A 25,641-nucleotide genomic window follows, 5' to 3' on the forward strand; every position below is an offset into this window, starting at 1 on the left:
AACTATGATGTCTCCTCCTCTTCCTCAGATGAAGATGACTGCAGTCCGAACCCGTGCAATCACAGCGGCGTGTGTGTGGACCTGGTGGACGGTTTTAAATGCATCTGCCCCGCGCAGTGGACCGGAAAGACCTGTCTCATTGGTGTGTGTGTGTATCTGTGCCCCTCTGTTTGCCTCTGCTCCCTCTCTTTCTTTGAGTCGGGGTGTGTTTCTTCAAAAATCCAATTTACCGTGGTAACCGAGTCAGCCTTGGAAGAATTTAAGTACCAGACCACCATGAGACCCCCGCCGCTGATTCATACTAGAGCGCATTTACAGTCCATTAACACACACGCACAAATTCCTCAGGGACGCTTGGCTGCGTGCGTATCAGTCTGATTGTAATTTAGACTGTGCTCATGCTGATTTCTTTTGTCATTTTTGGCTCAGATGCTAATGAGTGCGAGGAAAGCCCGTGCGTCAATGCCCACTCCTGCCGGAATCTGATTGGCGGATACTTTTGCGAGTGCCTCCCTGGTTGGATGAGCCAGAATTGCGACATCAGTAAGTATTTCACGGTTTCAAATGAATGCAGTCAGAGTTTGAATTATTAGGAGCTCTAAAAGAAGTTAAGATGTTTGCATATCATATAGCAGTGTTGGAGAGAAATTAATGCATTACTAAGTAATTGATTGCTTTAAATTTCCATTGAAAAAGTAAAGTAAGGGATTGTTCTTAATTTTTCTGTAATTTAATTACAGTTCTGATGTAATTGCATTAAATTCTCTATAGACTATAGAAAATTCTCTATAAAACAATGGTGGAATTAAAATCAGAATATTACATCTAATGTTAAAATGTATTTTTTTAATGTAACCTTCCCATAAACATTTTGGTAAGTTAAAATTTATATATATATAATATATATATATAATTTTTTTACTGACCAAAATGTTTAAGGGACTGTTGTATTAAACACACACACACACACACACACACACACACACACACACATATATATATATATATATATATATATAATAATTTTTTTTTTTTTTAAGAATTAAAGAGCAGTTTTTATGTCTGTCCTTGTATTGTTCAGCTGGTCGAGATTGATATGGGATTTGGAAAGTGATTAGTAATTAGTACAGTAATCTAATTACATTGTTGGAAATGTAATTAGTTAGTTACTTTTTTAGAGTTGTTAAATAAAACTATTAAAAATGTCTTCATTTGTTGAAATAAAGCTGAAATAAAGTAAAATTATTAGATGAAAAGCTTTACCGAAAATGCTTCCTTGACAACTAAATTAAATAAAAAATTATGAAATACTAAAATAACATAAATTAAAACAGAAATAAAAATAAATTAAATTATTATTCTATTAGTAAATATAAATATTGACAAATGACATTAAAAAACATAAAATAATTCAAAATAATAATCAATACTATAATAGTATATAATTTATGCTAAATAACACTAACATTACTTGCTAAGCATGACAGCAGTTGTCCATTATTTATTTCTTATTTTTCCAACAACTAGTGGTTTAGTGTGGCAAAATACAACATTGCTCTCTAGTAAGTTTATTGAAATGAATCAGTTCCAAAAAAAATGATTCACCAATTCATTTGATTCATCAAACACTTTTCCTAAAAATCCCAGCATGACATTTGAGCAAAGCCCTATCAGTTGTAGTATGGACATCAATGATACCTAAAATCATACAGGTCATTGAGAGGAGTTTTTTTTTTTAAATGACCAGACATTAAATGTTTGTCTAGTTGATAATAAAATGCTCAAAAACAACTGAAATAGACTTACTGAAGAAGTGACCTGAGCAATATTTAGATACCAGTATATCAGAGATTTGGCAAATGCATTGCCACTTGTAAGTTTATTCAATATTTTGACAAATTTTATCTAAAAGCATCTAGTATTCTCAGCTATCTCTGTTTCACATGTTTCACCTGGTTTAAACTCAGGAAAATGCAGAAAATGCAAATAAGTGTGCAGACTCTGTCTGGGCCTGATATGGAGCCTGATCTTGCTTTCTTGGCGTGATTTCTGAAATGTGAACTGATATTTTGATGGGTTCCCCCCCGCAGATGTCAACGACTGCCACGGACAGTGTCTTAACGGAGGACTGTGTAAGGTAAGACCTCAAATGTTTTCCAGCGCTTTTGGCATATGTGAAAACCCCCTTTCTTTATTTCTGTCACCTCCATCCATTCCCGTTTAAAAATAGCAGAAGCTGAGTCATGTTTTGGAGAGTGAACATAAAGACAAAGTAGTCAAAAAGACAGAGTGAGTTTGTGAAACGATCGGATTACCATAAACATTCTTGTCTCCTGCCCTGGTCTCCTATTCATTGTTTTTTCGCTCTCTCTGTATACTCTCGCTCACTCTGGTTCAGCACTGCAGTCCAGGCTAAGTGGTGTACAGCTGGAATGCATTAGGACTTTGTCTGAGCCAGTTAACTATCAAAACACAGCGAGGAAAGACCTAATCAGTCCTGACAATCCCGTGTTTGATTTGATCAAATGAAACATGTTGTAATGGACTTTAGGTTATTAGTCCCTTATAGAAAGTAAAATATCTGTACTAGGGGAGAGCGATATTGTCTTTGCATAAACTTCACAAAGTTGTGTTTGATCTGTTCTTAAAAGAAAAACTATTTGTCAGTGGGCCAAGTAAATAAAATTCAAGATGTATTCTGTGAAAGTATGTTGTTTCTTACACAGTTTTGCTCCTCAAGTAAATTAATCTTGTATTAAGGATGTTTTTAGACATTTTTGCTTTAATAATTATTAATATAAAGGACTTATAGTTATTAAATGATATTATTAATGATTATTAATACTATTAATACAGTTAATTATTTTACTGTATAGCACAGAAAAATGTATAATAATAATAATAATAATAATAATAATAATAGTAGTAGTAATTGTTGTTGATGTTATTAATATATTGTATAGAAAGTAAGAATTCAGAAAATCTATAAATTATTAAATAATATTATTAATAATTATTGTCTAAATCATATTATTAATAACAATAATAATATAGTAATTGTTATTCATATTATTACTATTATTATTAATGTTAATAGTAATTATTATTCATAATTTTACTCGGTTTGAAATATTAAAATAATAATAATAATCATTTTATTTTACAATAAAATATATTATTATTATTTTGTATGGATTAGTGTCAATTATATTATTAATGTTAATATTAATAATATTTGTACAATTACTTTTTACTGTATTGCAAGGATGAATTGTTATTATTAATATTAATATTAATAACAATTATAATAATTATTATTACCATAATTAAGAAAGTATGCAATATATAAATACTACTACTACTACTACTAATTATTATTATTATTATTAATAATGTTTACAATAATTATTATGCATCATCTTCAATGTGAAAAATGGCAACAACAACAATGATTTTATTTCACAGTATATTCAATTATTATTATTTCATGCTGATTTTTGTAATATTTATTTTTTTAAATGAATATACCTTTATTCCGCCCATTCCTAATGTGTCTCTCTCTCTCTGTGTGTGTCTGTCAGGATCTGGTGAATGGATATCGATGTGTGTGCGCAGCAGGCTTTGCAGGTGAGCATTGTGAGCGAGACGTGGACGAGTGCGCCAGTCGACCCTGTCTCAACGGCGGACGCTGCCAGGACGCTGTCAACGGATTCCAGTGTCTGTGTCCACCTGGTTTCTCAGGTGCCACGTGTCAGGTGAGCTCCAAAGCCTTTTCTGGGCATTAATGATTTGTTGTAAACGTGCCTGAATAAACCTTGTGAGCAGGTATTAGAGTGTGTGTGATTTTGTCTTCAGCTGGACATAGACTACTGTGAGAGCGGCCCGTGTCAGAACGGAGCTCAGTGTTTTAGCCTGGCCTCAGATTACTACTGTAAATGTCCCGAAGATTACGAAGGCAAAAACTGCTCCCAACTTAAAGACCACTGCCTCATCACACCATGCCAAGGTAGGTTACCCAGAAAATACAGTAGTATATCAATATATGGCTCATAATATTATATATACATGAAGCGTTGCAAATATATATATATATATATATATATATATATATATATATATATATATATTTTTTTTTTTTTTTTTTTTTTGATTAAGTTAAAAATAACAAAAAAATATAGCTAACACAATAAAACACAATAAAAACATGATAACGTAATAACAAACATGATTTTTGAAAATTAAAAAACGGAGTTATCTGTTTTTGCATATATAAACTCTTCATATTAGTGCTGTCAAACGATTAATCGCATCCAATATAAAACTTTTTGTTTGCATAATATATGTGTGTGTTCTGTGTATATTTATTATGTGTATATATAAATACACACACATACAGTATATATTTAGAAAATATTTCCATGTATTTCCATCTCTATATTTATATTCATATAATTTATATTATAAATAAATATATTTAATATATAAACATTACATATTTTTCTGAAATATATACATGCATGTGTGTGTATTTATATATACATAATAAATACACAGTACAAACACATATATTATGTAAACAAAAACTTTTATTTTGGATGCGATTAATCGTGATTAATTGTTTGGCAGCACTAACATATATAATTTATTAATTAATGTATTTATATTTAATATTTTTTAATGAATAATATTGAAAATTATTTTATCTTTATTTCATTTAAATGATTTATTTCACTTTATAGAAAATAAATGGGACTTTTACTTCTTTGTTACTACTTTTACTTCTTTATTTCGCAAACCTGACCTAGCTGGTTTGCTGTCAATGAAAGAAATCCGTTGAAAATCCGTGTTCGCTTTAGAGCGAATGCTGGAGGAGTCCTGAAGTCTCCAGCTTTATTGAGTGCTAATCGGCTCTCTCAGACTCCAGATCGCGAGCCTCATGTGCGGGTGGTAAGATTATCTGGTTGGGCACATTCTGAGGTTTTAATGGCCACTGGAAATAGAAGCCCAGTCTTTTTTTAGTCAGCGCAACCGTAAGACTATCCTCATCTCAAGGCCTCGGCGCGTTTGATGCCGTGCCATTGTGTACACTGTAGCGTTAGCGATTGCTAACTCTAGTCTATTGGTCTCCCGGGCTGGAGCACCATGGTAACAGCTAGGATATCGTTACACGACGCATATGCTAACCCAAAGTGAGCTTACCGAGAGGGGAAAACCCACCGCTAGTCAGACTACATGACGAATTCACTAATTCTTAGCATGCCGCTGTATGCTTTCATCATAGCTGTCAGTGACATTTGGATGAAGGCAGTTCCCACGGTGATGGAAACCCTGGAAATATTTTCAAATTTCATTTAAAAGTCATGTAAATTCAAAAATCGTAAATTCAACGACTTTTCATAGAAATTTCTGTGGTGATTTTTTTCTTCTAGATATGCTCAGTTCTAAAATATTTATTGCACAAATGGCTTTTAAAATCATGGAAAGTCATTGTTCAGATGACCTTTTGCTTTTCAAATAATTTATCTCGTTTAAAGGATGTTTAGATATTTTTTCTCTAAACCAAGACTAAATAAAAATCATTGTTAATTATGAAATTTTATTATTAATGATTATTAATTAATAAAATTAATCATTATTTTACTGTATAGCAAGTAAGAATATAGAGATAACAACAATAATAATAATTACTTTTTGCAATTCTTATTATTTACTGTAAAACAAGAATTTAAGAAAATATTAAAATATATTTATTATTACTTGAGTAAATTATTATTACTTAGTAAAACATAATTAATGTTATTGTTATTTTTAGTAATGTTGACAATAATTATATTCTTAATCTGCATAAAATAGTAATAATAATAATAATATATTAATAATTAGCAGCTATATAATTATTATTATATAGTTAATTATTATACAATATAATAATAATTATTATTATTATTACTAGTACTACTACTAATAATAATATATTATTAATAATAATAATTATTATTATTATTTCTTAATAATAATTATTATTTCATACGATTAAGATTATAATAAATAAAATTATTGTCAACATTAATACGAATAATTCTATAATAATAATACTATAATAATGATAATAATAATATTTTGTATTATTATTACTAATAATAATAATTATTATTATTGTAAAAATAATAATATATTCATAATTATTAACTGTATAATTATTGTTATTATTATTACTACTATTTCATACCGATTAAGATTATAATAAATCAAATTAGTCATATAATAATAATAATAATAATAATAATAATTATTATTATTATTATTATTATTATTATTATATGACAATAATTTTATTTATTATAATAATGACTAGCAGTTGGTGGACTGGATTCTGACCTATTCTAGATTAAGGATTTTGAGCAGAAGGACTCTTGATGACTCAGTCCTCATGTTTTCCCGCAGTGATTGACAGCTGCACGGTTGCCGTGGCGTCTAACAGCACTCCAGGCGGCATGCGGCTCATCTCCTCTAACGTATGTGGTCCTCACGGCCGCTGTCGAAGTCACGCCGGAGGGCACTTCAGCTGCGAGTGTCAGGAGGGATTCACCGGCACGTACTGCCACGAGAGTAAGCCCCATTCCTATCCCAGTGTCCTTTGCTGTCGTTAGATTCAACGCCTCCCAGACTTTTCAACATCGGTTCTCTCACTCTTTACTCTCAGACATCAACGACTGTGAAAGTAGTCCCTGCCGTAACGGCGGTACTTGCATTGATAAAATCAACGCGTACCAGTGCATCTGTGCTGATGGCTGGGAGGGACACAACTGTGAGAGTGGTGAGTATCACTTCATGCAGTTAAAAACACCTCTAATTACTCTAATTATATTGGTCGCTAAAATATTGTGTTTCCAAAACAGACATTGACGACTGCAGCATGAACCCCTGTCGGGATCGAGGAGTGTGCCGCGATCTGGTCAATGACTTCTACTGCGAGTGTGAAAACGGCTGGAAGGGAAAGACCTGTCACTCACGTAAGCCCCGCCTCCTCATTTGCATACCAGTATAAATGGTGATAAGTATTACTATATATTTTAAGATGATAAGTATTATAAAAGTGGCTTAATTTGTGTCAGTTAATCATCATGGCACTTCCACATCCAGGCATGAATTATAAGATGATTTGTAATATCATGTTAATTCATAAAATCTTGAAATGTCTGGTGTCATTTCATGAAAATGTATTTTGTCAGTAACACTATTCTAGTTATGCTCAGTTTTAAAATATTTCAAATCGCACAAATGGCTGGAAAAGTCATTGTTCAGATGACTTTTTGCTTTTCAAATGAATTTATCTTGTTTTAAGGATGCTTAGATATTTTTGCTTTAAATAAGACTAAATTACAAAATACTCATAATGATTAGTAATTTAGTCTTATTTAAACGAATCTGACTTTGTGACTAGTTTAATTGTTGCCACTGAGGTATAAATCAGACGCTATTATCCTGCAAGTCACAAGACGATGAAAGGATCACAGAATTAGTCTAATAATTCATTCAATGATTTGAATGTAGTCCGTTAGTCTCACAGCTGATTTCTTCTCGTTTATAGGCGAGAGTCAATGTGACGAGGCCACTTGTAACAACGGGGGCACATGCTCTGACGAAGGCGACTCATTTAAGTGCATGTGTGCTCCTGGATGGGAAGGAGCTACCTGTAATATAGGTGAGCCCCTAACAACCTGGCTGAGCATTTTTGTGAACTGGCCTCTGAATCAGTTTCTAAAGCTTTTCTCCTTCACTCCACAGCAAAGAACAGCAGCTGCCTGCCGAACCCCTGCGAGAACGGAGCCACGTGTGTCGTGACAGGTGACAGCTTCACCTGTGTCTGCAAAGAAGGCTGGGAGGGGCTCACCTGCAGCCAGAGTACGGCAAAACTTCCTGTTCCACTTCCTTACTATCTTGACTCCTGTCTACCTCCTGTTTCCAACTCTCACCTACTGCTGCTTAAGGTTCTCTTCCCAACTATATACTCATTGGATAGCTCCTTAAAGCTGAAGTGTGTCATTTCTGCGCCACTAGCGTCATCATTATAGTTGTCTCTGGATAGGAGAACGAATTTTAACATACAAAAAAATGACACACGTCGTCTTTACATTCAGTTGCAGAACTCCAGGTTTTTGTAAATGATCACAGAAAATGCCTTGAATAGTACAGAGTCTGATGAGTAGTTTCTGCTGAAATATTATTAGCAAACATATAACGTTGATGGATAATTGTTCAGGTGGGATTTTGAGCTGCCATTTATAACTATGGTGAAATTATTGCGACTGATCTCCTGGTTGAGTATAATGTGAATTATAGACAGTCGTGCATGTGAACATTTCACTCCAACATGACACTAATCTTCAGATGAATGTTTCTGTTTTCGAATACAATTTAATAACAAAATGTTTGATGTTTCATTTACAGACTCCAATGATTGCAACCCACAACCATGGTAAGCTTCATTTTAAGTTAATACATTTTGTTGTAGCTTTCAAATGTAATTTAATTTAATTTAATATATTTTAAAGCATGATTAAAAGATCTTTTTCACTTATGAAACAATTTAATAATATAACAATAAATATAATCAGCAATATTTACCTACATATATTTTAAAACCATTTTAATGTATGAAATACAGTGCAAATTAAGCACAGTAAATAGTATGTATAAAACTACATATAATAAATATATATATTATAAAAATAGTATAAATAGTAAGCTTAATTTCAATTCAATAAATTATGTTGATGCCTTCAAGTCATGTAGGAATGATCACATTTATGAAATACGCGCACATAAACGACACCATGAAATAAAAAGGTATATATTTAAGTCCTGAACTTAATAAGATTTAAAAAATAAATTGTTAATTATTATTATTTATTTATTTTATTTTTTTAAAGTTTTTAATATAAGTTTTTAGTTTCTTTTTATTTATTATTATTCTCTGTGGTACACAAGAATGAAAAAATTTAATTAATAAAAAAAAAAATTATAAATAATAATAAACTAATATTTTCTTGCATTAAGAATTTTTCTTACCTCTAAAAAACATTCTGTGTTTGTCAACAAGTGGAAAAGATTAATTAAATTAAATCAATTAACTATATTTTACGACATAACTTGAATAGAAATTTCCCAGGAGTACTTGAAGGCAGCATGTGTCCTGGTGAACTTTGACCCCGCATCTCATCATGTGTGTAATGTGTGTGCAGCTATAACAGCGGGACGTGTGTGGACGGTGATAACTGGTACCGCTGCGAGTGTGCCAGTGGATTCGCGGGGCCGGACTGTCGCATCAGTGAGTGATTAATGCTTCATCAATGTGTTGTTAGGTTGAAGCTAAATGAATACAATATAAATAAGTCATATGGACACACAAGATGGTGATTTTACAGTGGTATTAATCATGCATGTCTCACCCCACAGACATCAATGAGTGTCAGTCGTCTCCCTGTGCGTTCGGTTCCACGTGTGTCGATGAAATTAACGGCTATCGCTGCCTGTGTCCACCCGGCAGAACCGGGCCCAGGTGTCAGGAAGGTACATGGTCCATGCTTGCTGTTTAATATTAATATTATTAGTCATGCAGCTATTGCTCATACAGAATTCAAACTTAAGTATTAAGCCATTACAGAGTTGATACTTCCAGTCATGCATTCATTAGGGGAACTTTTCTGTCCCCTATAGAATAATTTATTCATTTTTTTCTAGATTTAAATGATATATTATAGTAGCTTTTAAATTTTTTATTTTATCTATTGAGTTAATATTATGGTGTATTTTATTAGTTTTTTTTTCTTCTAGATTTAAAGGATATATTATAGTAGCTTTTAAACTTTTGATTTGATCTATTTTATTATGGTGTAATTTATTGTTTTTAATCTTTTGTCTAGATTTATATATTATATATTTATATTTATATTTATATATTAGGATATATTATAATAGTTTTTGAACTTTTACTGTGACTATTGTGTTAATAGTATTATGTTTTTTTATTATCATGAGCTCAGAGTTGGTTTGGTTTTGGTTTTAATTTTTTTAAATTATTCAGTATTTTAAATAATTATAAAATGTATAAATGTGACCCTGGCCCACAAAACCAGTCCTAAGTCGCTGGGGTATATTTGTAGCAATAGCCAAACATGTATCGAAAACTTGACCCTTATGGATTTGTGATCCAGGGTCAAATAATAATTGTAATAGTAATTTTAATTACTTAGCAATCCATTACTTTGTATTTTTCTTAATTAAAGGTCACCATGCACTAGCTAACTTATTGTAATTAGCAAGATCAATGCTTACTTTTTTTTCTCAAAAACATGAAATATCATTAACATCACAAACTGTGAATAATGGGACAAGCAATACATGTTTTAACATAAATGAACCATAACCACAATTTGGTTTCATTTTTCCAGATTTCAATAGTCAAAAGTGGAGAGAATAAAATGTAAATGTAGCATGATCTTTAAAATTTTTTTTGTTCTCAGTCACCGGACGTCCGTGTGTGGTCGGAGGTCGGATCGCTGTAGATGGAGCAAAGTGGGCTGAAGACTGTAACACCTGTTACTGTCACAGGGGGATTGTCAGCTGTACAAAGGTATGTCATTGTCAGCGTGTGCCTGTGTGTTGTAGATGTTGTTAAATCATGGACAGAAGTTAATAGTGATGCATTATTGTTTCTGAATTGGCATCCTTCCTCTCTTCGACAGCTGTGGTGTGGCCCTAAACCTTGCCGTATGCTTGGCTCGGGACGAGGCGACTGTCCTCTGGGTCAGCTGTGTGTGCCGGTGCGAGACGAGCAGTGTTTCGTGAAGCCCTGCTCCTCACAGGGCGAGTGCTGGTCTGCTCACCGGCCGGCCGTGAGGGCACGCTGTCACCCAGAGAGCGATTGTGCCAACGTCACCTTCACCTTCAACAAGGACACTATGCCACAGGTGAGGACACTGGGACTGGTATTTAACATTTGCTGGTAGGGTTGGGTGATTAGGCCATTAATGCACACATTTTGAAATGTTTTCTGATGTGTATATTTGTTTTGGCTCTCAGGGAGTGACGGTGGAGCAGGTGTGTCGTGAGTTGAGGAATCTGTATGTGGCTAAAAACGTTTCAGCTGAGTTTTCCATCTCTATGAGCTGTGAACTCTCTTCTGCCGCCAATAATGAGATCCATGTGGCCATCGTAAGTGACATTCATGCAGTATTTCATTGGCTAGAAATAGCTTTTTGTGGTGCAGTTTTAATATCCTTATAGTATTGAAAAATGACTGGAAAAGTCATTGGTTTTTATTGTCTGAAAAGTGTATAAATAATATATTTATATTATGTTTGTTTATTATATTATTTTAATAGGTTGTTTGCACATGACGTCACTGCTGTGGCGCAAAATGCAGCTGGAGGACAGGAAGTAATTTTTTTTTCTCCATAGGAATCAGTAGCAGAAACTCAAAATGCCTGTGTTTTGCTCTTGTTTATGGATGCTCAAATCTGTCAAACTGAGAAAACGCAAGGAGCTTTTATCGTGTATGAAAATGTGTTGTTCATAAGGGGGGAAAAGTCAAGAAATTGACTGAAAAACGCGGGGAAAGTGGCGTCTGTGGTCGGAAGGAGCCGAGTCGGATAATGCTCGTGTGTGCAAATGGTTAATATAAGATATAATAATACATTAAGATATTAATACAGATATAAATAGATAATCCAGGGCTCAAGCATTCAGCGTGAGACAGGCATTCAACGTTGCTGCATACAGGGTTTGTGGCCGTGGGTCCTGTTAGCAGCAGAAAACAACTTTTATTTAAATTCTTAATTGATTATAGCCTAGAAAGACAGCAAATAGCGCTTCTATATAATCACTAAAAAGCTGTCACTCACTTCAATTTATTGCAATCTCATGAGCATTATCCGACTCGGCTCCTCCCGACTGCAGACGCAGGTTTACAAGTCACTTTTTCCTGCGTTTTTCAGTCAATTTCTTGACTTTTCCCCCCTTATGAACAACACATTTTCGTACACGATAAAAGCTCCTTGTGTTTTCTCGATTTGACCGATTTGAGCATCCATAAACAAGAGCAAAACAAAGGCATCTTGAGTTTCTGCTACTGATTCCTATGGAGAAAAATCACTTCCTGTCCTCCAGCTGCATTTCACGCGTCATCAGAATCACATGATTGCAAACAACCTATTGATATTATATATATATATATATATATATTTTTTTTTGTATTTTATTATAATTTCTATTATTTACACTAATCATTTAATTCTGCTTTAATTCAATAATAGCTTACAAACTTAAGTAGTAAATTTTTTTTGAATTTTTAAAATTTAAATTAGTGCTGTCAAATGATTAATCGCGATAAATCGCATCCAAAATATAAGTTTTGGTTTACATAATATATATGTGTGTACTTTGTATATTTATTATGTATGTATAAATATATACACATACAGTATATATTTTGAAAATATTGTAAACATAACATTTTTCTGAAATATGTACATGCATTTATATGTACATAATAAATATACACAGTACACACACATATATTATGTACACAAAAACTTTTATTTTGGATGCGACTAATCGCGATTAATCGTTTGACAGCACTAATTTAAATATTTTGTTCATTTGTATTTTATTACTATAATTTTTCTTATTTTAATTTTAACACTATGTATTTAATTCTGCTTTAATTTAATAATAGCTTATAAGCTTCAGCTGTGAAAAAATATTTATGCTGATGCATTTTAAAGGAAATATTGTGCATGTTTTTTATTAAATTATTTTATTATATATTATGTTGTTGTATTATATTTGTTATTATTTTAACACCCCATGCATTTAGTTCTGCTTTAGTTTAATAACAGCAGCTTCGGTCATAAAAAGACACAAACTATTTAAGTCAGGATTATTTTTTAAAGGAAATATTGTGTTTTGTAGCATGTGACTGAGGATGGCATTCACGACCGGGTTCCTGTTAAAGAAATCACGGACAGCATCATTGATCTGGTGAGCAAACACAGCGCGAACAGCTCCATCATCGGCTCCATTGCTGAGGTCCGTGTTCAGCGCAGACAACCGCAGAACGCCAACGGTGAGACACCACAGGAAGTTCTTAACGTTAGAGGAAGTAGCCGTAGGTACAAGTGATGGATGCTCTGATTGGAAATAAAGCACCATTTTATGCAAATTCAGAGCAAATACATAAATATTGAGATATACACTATCAATCAAAAGTTTGGGGTTAGTGAGTTTTTAATTAAAAAATTTATACTTTTATTCAGCAAGGATGCATTAAATTGTTCAAAACTGAAAGTAAAGACATTTATAATGTTCAAAAGACTTCTATTGCAAATAAATGCTGTTCTGAACTTTCTATTCATCTTGAAGAATCTTGAAAAACTATTTCCGCAGCACAACTGTTTTCTGTTTACAACTGTTCACAACTGTTTTCAAAAGAAATGTTTCAGCATATTAGAATGATTTCTGAAGGATCATGTGACACTGAGGACTGGAGTAATGATGCTGAAAATTCAGCTTTGCATCACAGAAAATATTTTAAAATATATTCAAATAGAAAACAGTTCATTTCAATTTTTCAAAATATATAAAAATTGTGCTGTTTTTATGGAATTTTTAGTCAAATACTTGTAGCTTTGGTGAGCATAAGAGGCTTTTCCTAACCCCAAACCTTCATATATAAATATGATTTTGTTTTTGCATTTAATTTTAGCTATTCAGGTACAGCACAAGACTATTCAGTTTTATTAATGCATATCAAATATAATAAAATGAAAAATGCAAGGGATGTAATATTTTGCCAGCTTGTTTTTATTAATCCGTTTTTATTGGTTCTCTCATTCAGTAGACTACTTGGTGCCACTGCTGGTGTCCATAGTGACGGCGATCTGGGTTTTGGCGCTAGCCTCGGTATTCCTGTGGTGCGTGCGGCATCGACGCAAACAAAGCTCCAGCCCCACCGCCATCAACCCCGCCGCCCCCTACTCCACAGGAAGCACAGAAGACAACACGGTGAACAATGCCCGCGAGCAGCTCAACCAGATCAAGAACCACATCGAGAAAAACGCGTCCAACGGCAGCCTGCCGGGAAAAGAGCTGCACTGCGACGACAAGAACAGCGTCCACGCCAAAATCAGGACGCATTTCTCCGAATCCACCAGACTAGCACAGGAAGACTCCAGCAAGCGTCTGCAGAAGGCATGCTTTGCACGTCAGCCGGCCTACATGCTGGTGGACAGGGACGACAGACTGAGCTCCAACGGCACGGATGTCAGAAATCCACACTGGAGTAATAAACGAGACAACAGAGACCTGGAGTCGCAGCACAGAGCTCCGGATTCACAGCCAAGAGATCTGGACGCACAGCACAGCTTGCACAAAATGGAGTATATCGTATAGCGGCCGATGCTAACAATCATTGCTACACGATGTCAAAAAAGGTCAAGCGAATGAAGACATCTTTCGGAATCAGAGCGCTGACTGTTGACTGTCACGACAAGGCCGGACAGTGTTTGTTCAGACGTTGTGGTCGGACCACGGGCTGGTCCATTTTATGGCGTCTGAAGGGCCTGAGGATGTTAACCTGTGCTGAACTTCTAGCCTAAATCAGAATGTACAGTAATTGGCCAAAATCTGCTAATTGTGTGAATCCCACCAAAACATGTCCAGGTCAAATTTCACCCTGAATTCATAGACATTGTTGACATTTGAATGACAATTACAGGGATAGTTCACCCAAAAATGATATTTCTGTCATCATTTACTCAGCCTCAAGTTGTTCCATTCTTCTGTTGAACACAAAAGAAAATCATTTGAAGAATGTTGGTGACCAAACAGTTGACGGTACCCATTGACTTCCATAGTATGGAAAAAAATAATATGGAAGTCAGTGGGTACCGTCAACTGTTTAGTTACACACAATCTACAAAATATATCATCTTGTGTTCACAAGAAGAAAGAAACTTGTACAGGTTCTGAACTTGAGGCTGAAAAATGATGACAGATTTTTAATTGTTTGGTGAACTGTCCCTTTAAGCACCTTTTCCATCCAAAAGTGAAATACTGCATTTATATACAGTACACATACTGTAATACTAAGATTTTTTACGCAAATCAGGATACTACATAATTAAAATTGCTTGAATTATGCTTTATTCTTTTTTTTGTATTGCATAAAACTGTTATAGTGCTAAACAAAGGTTGTAAAAAAATATATAATTTGGGATGAAATTAGACATGGAAATGTTCTTGAGGGTTTTGTGAGTTTCATCCAGTTGTTGAACTGAACTGCATGTGCGGATTGTGTTCAATGTTTATAATGCAGAACTTAATGCACCAGAAATAGCTTGTGAATCATTTCCAAAAATCAATAATGACTGGTGTATCATGTGCTCGAAGATTGTATTTAACTCCCATTTATTGGGTTCTTGACTGGATTTTATTTTCCCGCTCTTTCTAGCAGTTCATTTTTATTTATTCTTCTCCTTTTTTGTTTTTTTTTTGTTTGTTTTTTTACATGTGTACAGGCAGACAGGTCATGCTTAGAATTTACTATCGATATGAAGTTCATTGTCAGTTTAGATGTTGTTGTATAGATGACTTTGTACATATTTTCTAATTAATCATTGTGTATATTTGATTTATTAACTTAATAATCGAGAGCCTATCATTTGTTATTATTTATATACATTGTTTAGGTTTGAGAATGTGACCGCTTGTGTCCAACCTTTGTATTTTTGGATGGAAAATATTGTCTCTTATTTCTGAAATGCCAAAATAATAGTTTATTTTTTTGAAGAATAGGGTGTTTGTTTGTGTCTTAATCCAGAATACAATGTGCAATGTCTGTTTCAGAAAACATGTGCATGACTTGTGTTTGTAATGTCCTGAGACGTAGGCTAGATGGTTTTCCATCTAGTTTTGATACATACTTTGTCTGTTCAGATACACTTTTATAGAATGTTACTTTAAAACCATTCCTGAATATGTTTAGCATATTTTCTGCTCATAGTGGTGTTAAATGAATTTGGCAGCCCAGGATATCAAACAACGCTTGTCTAGAGTTTTCTGGTAAACCACAGTATTCAAATGTTCTTTAACCAAAACGTCTAAAGGGAACGAGCAGTATTAGAAGTGCAATGTTTGTACAGTAATATGAGATATGAAGAAAACAGAACTGAATGTGATACACGAGACAAAAATGAAATCAAAAATCACTTTAGTAGGCCACTTTTATTAATTGTACATTACAGTGCGACTGCTGGGCTTTTTTTGGTTCAGTCCCACTTTGTTTTGTTTTTCTTCTTGTGTTTATGAAATCCTTCTACGAAAAAGCAGAACCATGAAAACAGATCATCCTGGGGTTTGTCATACATTTTAATTACATTTCATTCAGTTGTTTACATTAGGATTCCTTAAATCAAATAAAATTTCACTTGAATGTTTTGAAGTTATGAATTGGATTTTTTCTTTCTTTTTGGAAACAATCCAAGGAGTTTTGGTTTTTGTGTCCACACATTTAACATTTATCAAATAATATCTGTAATTTGAAGCAAACTCTGTGGTGGGAATACTAGTCTTAACTAAGCTGTCCATTATCCCATGACAAAGTCATAAAAAATGCAATTTATTGTGTAAAATATTTCTTTGGATAAATATTCATCTTGAGTAGGGTGAAACTTGCTTGTGAGCAAGCCATAGAGATGTTTGATTTGTAAGTGAGTCATTCTTTGAGTCAGTTCATTTCAAAGAATCAGTTGGGTTCACAAATTTGTTTTAATGACTCAATGATATAAATTTGAATGATTTTTAAAAATCCTTATCCAGCAATCATACTTATGAAACAATCATGCAAATTCATCAAAAAGTGTGGGAACTCTTCTTTATAAATTCAAATGCTGATATATGGAATTTAAAGAATAAGTGTATCAAATGTAGCTCATGTAGCAAACAGCATTAGAAGAATTGTAAATATTTAATGTAACCCTGGGTCTGATGTCTGACAAGGTGGACACAGCCGTAACCGGTCCCAACAGGGTCCACATTGTGTGAGTCTAGAAGTTCAGCTGAGCACAGCGGGGCGGGCGACCATGTGACAGAAATTATGAAAGCCCTTCACACTGTCTCTCTCTGCTGTCGTGGGAAAGCTGAAGATGCACACCAAAATAGACGGCATGAGACGCGCTTGCCTAACGTGTTTGCAAAGGCATCGCACAAAGAACGTCTTCATCTAGATCTCTACCTCCAATCAGCTTTTCTTTGAAAACCGAGCAGTGACCCCCTTCTCAACAGGCCTGATTCACTAAAGCATTTATCAAGCAAAACTGTATTTTTTTTTTTTTTTTGGAGCTAAAATGAACGAAATGCACTGATCATTAATCATATCACTGAAATGACACATACAGAGAGTATTTGGGGGGGGGCACTTGTGATTTTAGGGGGCATACTTTAACATCTTAACCAGTGTTACGGAGTAACTAGTTACATGTAACGGCATTACGTAATGTCATTTAATTACAAAATAAGTGTAAATGTAATCCGTTAGAGTTACTGAGAAAAAATGTGTTATTAAATTACAGTTACTTATGAAAATGGGGTTACATCTGAATATTTCTTGTAATAATATTTACTATTTCTTGTTATGATTTTAAATCTGTATTTAACCTCAGAACGATCTAAAAAGGCACTCAAGTCTGATTTTGTGGTGGCTGTGCTTTAAAATGAAATTATAATAATCTTAATTCAAGTGAAGAAGGATTCTGACAGTAATCAGTGTTGAGTACTACTACACTGAACAAAATTATAAACGCAACACTTTTGTTTTTGCCCCCATTTTTCAAGAGCTGAACTCAAATATCTAAGACTTTTTCTATGTTCACAAAAGGCCTATTTCTCTCAAATATTGTTCACAAATCTGTCTAAATCTGTGTTAGTGAGCACTTCTCCTTTGCCGAGATACTCCATCCACCTCACAGGTGTGGCATATCAAGATGCTGATTAGACAGCATGATTACTGCACAGGTGTGCCTTAGGCTGGTCACAATAAAATGCCATTCTAAAATGTGCAGTTTTATCACACAGCACAATGCCACAGATGTCGCAAGTTTTGAGGGAGCATGCAATTGGCATGCTGACTGCAGGAATGTCCACCAGAGCTGTTGCCCGTGAATTGAATGTTCATTTCTCTACCATAAGCCGTCTCCAAAGGCGTTTCAGAGAATTTGGCAGTACATCCAACCGGCCTCACAACCGCAGACCACGTGTAACCACACCAGCCCAAGACCTCCACATCCAGCATCTTCACCTCCAAGATCGTCTGAGACCAGCCACCCGGACAGCTGCTGCAACAATCGTTTTGCATAACCAAAGAATTTCTGTAATCTATTAACTACGTACATCATAAACCTGTCTTTTTAGGCAATTACCAGATTTGGTGTCATGTCATAAACAATTCATTTGACTTAATTTGTATTTAACATGATTACAATTGAATAAAAACATTGTAAATTACTAATATCGCTTTCATTTTCATGGTTATTCAAACAGTGAATGAATTATAAATTAGCAAAGAGCATTATCAAAGAGCATTATCACTGACTTACATCTAGCGTGAGTTTAAACAGTCTAAAAATAATCACTGAAGCTGTTATTCCTGAATTTATGAATATGCAGGATTAACTAGTAATCCCGCATAAAGTGTGAAACGTGAAGTAAAATAACCCAGCATTCCATTTACCCAGGGTTTAGAATTAGAACCATTTAGAACTATTTCAAGTGTGAAAAGTCCTCAAGTCATCTAAATTCAAGTTTTGTGGCCTTTACACCATGTCTAATGGCATCTTGTATTTCTAAACATTGACGAAATTCTTTTAAAATCTAATATGACAAAAACAGATCAGGTGTTGGCCAATTGATGACTCATCTATTGCACTACAATTTTCTTTGTCCAATCAAATACTCTGTAGATGAGCTCTTGGATATTTCCTTTTTCCAAAGACAAATGTAAACACAGAAAAGACAACTGCACTCGTCCAGCGATTTCACAGGCTCATGCAATGATGAAAATAATAGTTATAATGTTCAAAATTGTTTGGACACTTTCTAGTCTAACATCAGTGGAACATGATGGAGAAGTGACTTCATACTGTACATCCACTGAAAATCAGATTGACGTCATTTGCTTAAACGTTGTTTTGTAACGATGGCTTCGTTCTGAAGTTAGTTCTGAGAAAAGCTCTAGCAGCACAGATAACACTTGGTTTGACATTTTGAATGCCATGACATTCATTCATTTGTAAGTGTGGCATAAGCATCCAAATGCTTTTTGGGCCACTGTATCATTTTTCATTTTAATGGATGTACAGCAAGCAGAACAAATGAATTCTGTGAAAGTCCCATAGTTGCCTGTAGACGTAGACGAATCCATAAACACATTTGGACTATTAATCTAACTGACCCCTCGTCTCCTGTTTGCAGGAAATGCTGACATCAGAACAGCAAGTATGACCATTTCGCTGACTTCAAAGCCCAAGAAATGGGTTAGGCTGAAGGAAAGTCTGAAACTTGACTTGGCCACCCTCTTGAACACTAATGGCTCCATCACGTTAACAAATTTGTCACGGTAACTGGATTCAGTGTTCGCTTCAGAACAACACAGCGGCGCGTTCAACTGCCAGCCAGGGCTGAGGTGATGTAACATGAGCTTCCTAAAGGAGCTTTATCGTCATTTGTTCTCTGAAAGCATATTAGAAACCGATCTGTGCATGTGTGTTTGCACTGTAAGGAGAGTGATTCCAGAGCAGAAGGTTGGAAAGTACAAAGCATTTAATGCAAAGAGACGCTTGCACTCAAATTTAGCCACAAAAACATTAGCTCCGGTTCAAAACCCAGTGAGATGCCTAAGCAGTATTTTAAGATAGAATGGACACATTCCCAACACAAAGACTGCTTTAGAAATCAAAATAATGTCTCGTTTTGGCTAAATTGTAAAGCTTTCATGGAGAATGCAATCCCATAATGCATTGCCCTCGGGTCAGTGGAAACATCATTAGATATGGTGGAGGAAGGGGGGGGGAATTTGAATATAAATAAAGTTCATACCCAACGAATCAATAAAAATAGACCAAATTTTGTTCTATTTTGGTGGCGCTGTTAGCTTAGCAACATGCTAACAACAAACTCTGCTAAAATTAACTGTGAGTCAAGTTTCCAGAGCAGTTCATGTGAACGGTTCTGCTTGAGTTGTTGCTAAGTGTTTCAAAATTGTCACTTTTGAAGATCCATGTCAGTTAGGATGCTGCCTTATAAGGCAGCTGACTAAACAGGCAGCAGACAACAAAGTTCTGGAACAGAACCATTGTAAAATAAGCATCTGTTCCAGACCTTAATCATCTGGGTCTTGAACACAGATTAACAAGGGTCTCTTACAGACACACCAACTCAGTAGACGACACACACACACACACACAAATTCACGCACCCTGAGGTGACGGGGGCCCATTCCTGCAAAAAGACTTTCCCAGTGCAGCCACACCCGGAGCAGACGCATTTTAGAGCCAATAATTAGTTCCGTACCATGACTCAGCCTTCAAATGTGTGTGTGAGACAGCGAAACAGAGACGCGAGAGTGTGTGGGAACTCGGAGATGGTGATGTCAGTTTTCCTTTAGGCCGAAGAATGTGCAAAATAAAATGAGGGAGGGAGAAAAACAGGGAAATAATAGCAGAAAGAGCAGCAGACTCCCCTCAGGCTTTAGTCAGCAATTCAGACTGCAGCTGCATTAACAAATAGATTATTGACAGACTAATAGAGACAGTTTACCTCCGACTGTGATTTATATACACAGTAAGTTGTTTTATGGACTATTAACACAGTGCAACATGAAATCACGATTGGCTATATTTTCTTTCATAATGCATGTTCCTGGTCTGATTGTGCATGTGATCTATTTTTTTTAAAAACATATATAAAAATCAACCGATGAATAAATAAATTTAAAATATACATACTAAAAATGAAAATAATTTCACTTGTCATCAATCCCTCTTTTTCAACTTAACCTCTTCAACCACCTGGTTCATCTTACATTTTATCAGCATTTTGTCAGTGGTGAATATCCTGCTTCACGCAGAAATATGTCAGATTGTTATTAGCCTACTGCTCATTTTACGTTTTGGTCAGACAGTCTCTTCCTGTCTAAGTGGATAGTTTTTGGCAGCAATAAGCTGCAACATGGACCAGACTTTGTGTTGATAGTCAAAAATCTCATCTTGTGAAGTCAAAGAGACATAAAATGCACATGCTTTTGTGCTAATAGCATATGAGGCCAGTGAAAACATCCATTCAATATGGTGGGAGGCATGTAAGTAAGTTAATTTTATACTTCAAGTATCAATAAAAGACCCATTTTTGTGTGTGTGTGTGTTGTTAGCTTAGTAACATGCTAAACACAGACCATATTGCTACAACGGCCCGTTCCTGCAGATTCGCCTTATACAACATTAGGAAGATTAGACCCTTCCTGTCTGAGCATGTCGCACAACTCCTCGTCCAAGCTCTTGTTCTCTCCAGACTGGACTATTGTAATGCTCTCTTGGTGGGCCTTCCCACATGTATTATCAAGCCTCTGCAACTGATCCAGAATGCAGCAGCCAGAGTGGTCTTTAATGAACCAAAGAAAGCTCACGTTACACCTCTCTTCATCACGTTACACTGGCTACCAATAGCCGCTCGCATCAAATTCAAGGTACTGATGTTTGCCTACAAGACAACAACTAGCACTGCACCAATATATCTAAACTCACTAGTTCAAACTTATGCACCCTCCAGAAGCTTGCGTTCTGCAAGTGAACGACGCCTTGTGGTGCTATCACAAAGAGGTACCAAATCCCTCTCACGGACCTTTTCCTGGACTGTGCCCAGCTGGTGGAATGACCTCCCAATCACAATTCGAACAGCTGAATCTTTATCCATTTTCAAGAAACATCTAAAGACGCATCTTTTTCGCCAGCACCTGACCAACTAATACTAATACTATAGATACTATTCTATCTATTTAAAAAAAAAAAAAAAAACCCTAGCTATGTGTACTGTGCTAGACTAACTGAAACTTGTCATGGCACTTGTATACTGCTGCACTCTCGATGGTCTCATTGTTCTATTGTTCTCATATTGTACGTCGCTTTGGATAAAAGCGTCTGCTAAATGATTAAATGTAAATGTAAACATAAACACTGCATGCTTTCATGCTAATAGCATATACAAATAATTAAATGGAAAAAAACAAGTCATAAAATTATACAAACTCCCATGCACAGATCACAGCACAAACGCAGTGACTCACTCCTTCTTCTTCTTCTTCAGTTCCTTTAATCACTCTGAAACATGAGAGTGTTTAAGAGAGGTCATAAAAACAACATACAGCCTTACACTGAGAGAGAATATAGCCTTTATCTAGAACGTTCCTGTGTCATGCTTTTTAAGGTCTCTTTAATCTGAGCCCAAAACAAAAGCTGGATCTTTGGTTTCGGAGGCAGGAAGTGTGTGATCAAACAGAGAAGGCAGATGGAAGATGGTCTAGATTTCAGGGCTTCACTGTTAGCGATTAGCTTATCTGGAGAGGTGTAACTGCCGTGTTATTCTTCAGAGTGATAACAGTCTGATTGGTTTCTCTGATGTAGATATTTCCCACAGTATCATATCCTTGACAGAGCTTCATGGCGCTACTTAAATACTTCACAAGTGGCTCATTAGCAAAGACGTTACAGTATGAGTCCTGTTTTGGAGTAAGCTGTAAATTCAGTCAGCGCATGGATACCACAGTAATAAAAAAAACATAGGTTTCCATCCAACGAGTCAAAGAGAACAAAATCATCACTTCCTGATAAACTGGCACTAAATATCAATAAGAAAAGGTAGGAGAATCCACTGAATATAATAAATTTCATATATAATAAATGACTTGCGCATCAAAGCGAGCAGACGAAACACAATAAATGCGGTCATTGCTCTCGGAGGTGGATGCCTGCTGTTTGGCAACACAGTTGAGTTAGTTTTGGGAGGCAGTTATACAGAAATACTTTGACGAAAGACTTTTCTCGGGCATTTAAGAATGATCATAACATTTTAGATGCTGTGCAATGGGATCGGTCTGCTGGTTAGTCAGGTTATGCCATCCCATAGTGCAAAGTCACATGACTTTTTTGATGCGCATAGGTGGAATTTATTCGCAAAATGTGTTTCCAACTCACATTATTCGCATTAAGCCTTTTTCGCACAAATAAAAAAACCACCTCAAGTGAGCTTAAAATCTTTTTTTGGGAACTTTTTTTTTTCAATTTCAAAATGCGCATAAAAAAGGGTGATGGAAACATAGCTATTGTCCTTGGTTGATGTAGGCTCTTCTGGGTTGTTGCTAGGTGGCCCAAGTCAACATTCTCCAAAAGAGCAACTTCTATCGACTGTACCTTTATTTTTAAGAGTGTGGTTGAGCTGATTCTGTTTTAGATGGAGTATGTAGTGCTGAGAGTCCAGCTCTCTCTGTGGACTGAAAGCACCACTGGGCTGTTTGTGTGTATTTGATCTCACCCTACAGTGCAAACTGTTGACAAACCACATGCTATTGCAGTGAATGTGGAATGTGGGTCAGGCACAAGAGAAAGCAACACTTTGACCTGTTTAGACCCTCTGAAGATCAAAAACAAAGTGGCCAAAAGTCAAGATTCACAGATGTACTGCCAAGCACATGCACACTGCATCATGTTTTTAGCACTCATACAGATCTCCACACCTGTGATCATTTCTGTGGTGTTCATGATGAAGAATAATTTCCGTCCAAGTTTGTTATTTTTATGGAAATGCAATAATGAGGTGATGATAAGTCACGTTTTAGTCAAGCAGCGTTCACTTCCTAGAACAGTGGAGAGTCATGTTTGACGATTCATTTGTTCCCGTCAAACGATTACTACCTGTGACAACATCAACAGAGCATCTTCTCTTACATCACATACCAGAAGCTCATGGAAAAAAAGGTGTGTCCAGCAAACACACACACTGTTATCAAGATTCAGATGAGTCTGCAGTTTCAGCTAAAGTTGGGTGTGTCAGCGGCTCAGAGCTGAGGTACAGTTCAAATCGTCAAATCAAAGGTTACAGTGCTGAGCCTGAACGTTTAAAAATTGATTCAAATCTTGCCTGTTTCTAGGCTGTTGCTGGAATGTTCTTAGCTGTTGCTAGGGTGTATCTTGACTGTTGCTGGGGTGTTCTATGATGTTATTAGGGTGTTGCTAGGGTGGGGTGTTCACTACAGTCGCTAGGGTGTTGCTAGGCTGTCGCTAGAGCAGGGGTACCCAGATGAAAAAGACGTAGTATTAAATGTATTAAAAATATACTTGAAATTCAAGTAGTATGTTTATAATACATTTGTATTCCCAACATGCTTATTTGAAGTGCATTAAAAATATATTGAATTGCATTTTAATATATTTCTAAAAAGTATACTAGAAGAACTTTTGTAATGTATGCTTAGTTATACTTTAAGGAATATGCTAAACACAAGCACACTATTACTATATTTCTAAAAAGTATAGTAGAAATACTATGTTAATAAATATATTCTTAGTTACACTTTTAAGGAATATACTAAACATAAGCATACTTTTAGTGACGTTTTAGTGTATTTACAGAAAACATACTTATTTTACCCTTACTTAAAATATATTTTATGTGTACTTTGTGTAAGAACATAATAAAATGATTACACTTTTAGTAGGTTTTTAATGTACTTTATATTGCAGTAGGCCTACACATGGTTATATTTGAAATATTTATGTATTTATAATTTTCATATTTGGAAAAGTACGATATTTTGAAAAACATTTTTAACATTTACAATGTACAAACCTTTGTCAAATATTATTAACCATTGCAATATTTAAAATAATGTTGTTTAATATGGGTTATGCTACTTTGATTGATTAGGCTGTTGTTCATTGCATGATACATTAATTGTAATAAGCTAGGTGTTTAGAAATTTGTTCAAGCTTGATGCCTTTATTTTCTAATATATATTTCTGAAATTCCCACAAGGATTTCAACATCATATCTGAAAAAAAAAAAAAAAAAAAGTTTATTTGTGTTTAAATTCAAGCAACACAGACTAAACCTGTTTGGTTCCAGAGCCATTGAACGGCTCTGATTGGTTCGTATGATAATGAGCTCGCAGCAGAGAGCTTCGTAAATCAAATATGATGTGCGTGCAAATGTCCCTTGAATGTGAATATAAGTCTAAATTTAAACAGTTATATTATATAAGAGTGATGGTGTGTCTCTTTAGGGCGCTTGGAGGAAACCACATTCATATGGATTACTTTGGATAATTTTTGAAACGTGAACATCTTTGATGAATCTTTTCATCGGAGGGACATAAATATCTAAGATTTCATTAAAATATCTCAGCTTTTCTTTCGAAGATGAACGAAAGTCTTCAGGGTTCCCGCGGGTCCTTAAAAAGTCTTAAATTTACTTTATCAAATTCTAGGTCATAAAAAGTCTTAAATTGTACAAGAAAGTCTTAATTATGATTTAAAG

At 35.0% G+C, this 25,641-nt stretch overlaps 1 protein-coding gene across 3 annotated transcripts in view; it reads left to right on the forward strand.

Annotated features, from left to right (window-relative positions):
• The window catches only part of jag1a (jagged canonical Notch ligand 1a), a 29,917-nt gene extending 13,433 nt beyond the window's left edge, over positions 1-16,484 (forward strand). For 2 of the 3 annotated variants that reach the window (XM_058790921.1, XM_058790935.1), the window contains 18 exons: positions 29-142; positions 430-543; positions 2,091-2,137; positions 3,582-3,755; positions 3,856-4,006; positions 6,445-6,609; positions 6,704-6,817; positions 6,900-7,013; positions 7,592-7,705; positions 7,789-7,905; positions 8,452-8,479; positions 9,246-9,331; positions 9,460-9,573; positions 10,527-10,636; positions 10,749-10,973; positions 11,086-11,217; positions 12,976-13,129; positions 13,901-16,484. In XM_058790921.1, coding sequence (XP_058646904.1) covers positions 29-142; positions 430-543; positions 2,091-2,137; positions 3,582-3,755; positions 3,856-4,006; positions 6,445-6,609; positions 6,704-6,817; positions 6,900-7,013; positions 7,592-7,705; positions 7,789-7,905; positions 8,452-8,479; positions 9,246-9,331; positions 9,460-9,573; positions 10,527-10,636; positions 10,749-10,973; positions 11,086-11,217; positions 12,976-13,129; positions 13,901-14,454 — 2,627 coding nt within the window. In that variant the 3' untranslated portion in view covers positions 14,455-16,484. The remainder of the gene's footprint in view (positions 1-28; positions 143-429; positions 544-2,090; positions 2,138-3,581; positions 3,756-3,855; positions 4,007-6,444; positions 6,610-6,703; positions 6,818-6,899; positions 7,014-7,591; positions 7,706-7,788; positions 7,906-8,451; positions 8,480-9,245; positions 9,332-9,459; positions 9,574-10,526; positions 10,637-10,748; positions 10,974-11,085; positions 11,218-12,975; positions 13,130-13,900) is intronic. The other variant, XM_058790928.1, reaches the window with a different exon arrangement.
• The last annotated feature ends 9,157 nt before the right edge of the window (positions 16,485-25,641 follow it).

This window comes from Onychostoma macrolepis, chromosome 01 (assembly GCF_012432095.1).
Source record: "Onychostoma macrolepis isolate SWU-2019 chromosome 01, ASM1243209v1, whole genome shotgun sequence".
In the NCBI taxonomy this organism is placed as follows: Eukaryota; Metazoa; Chordata; class Actinopteri; order Cypriniformes; family Cyprinidae; genus Onychostoma; species Onychostoma macrolepis.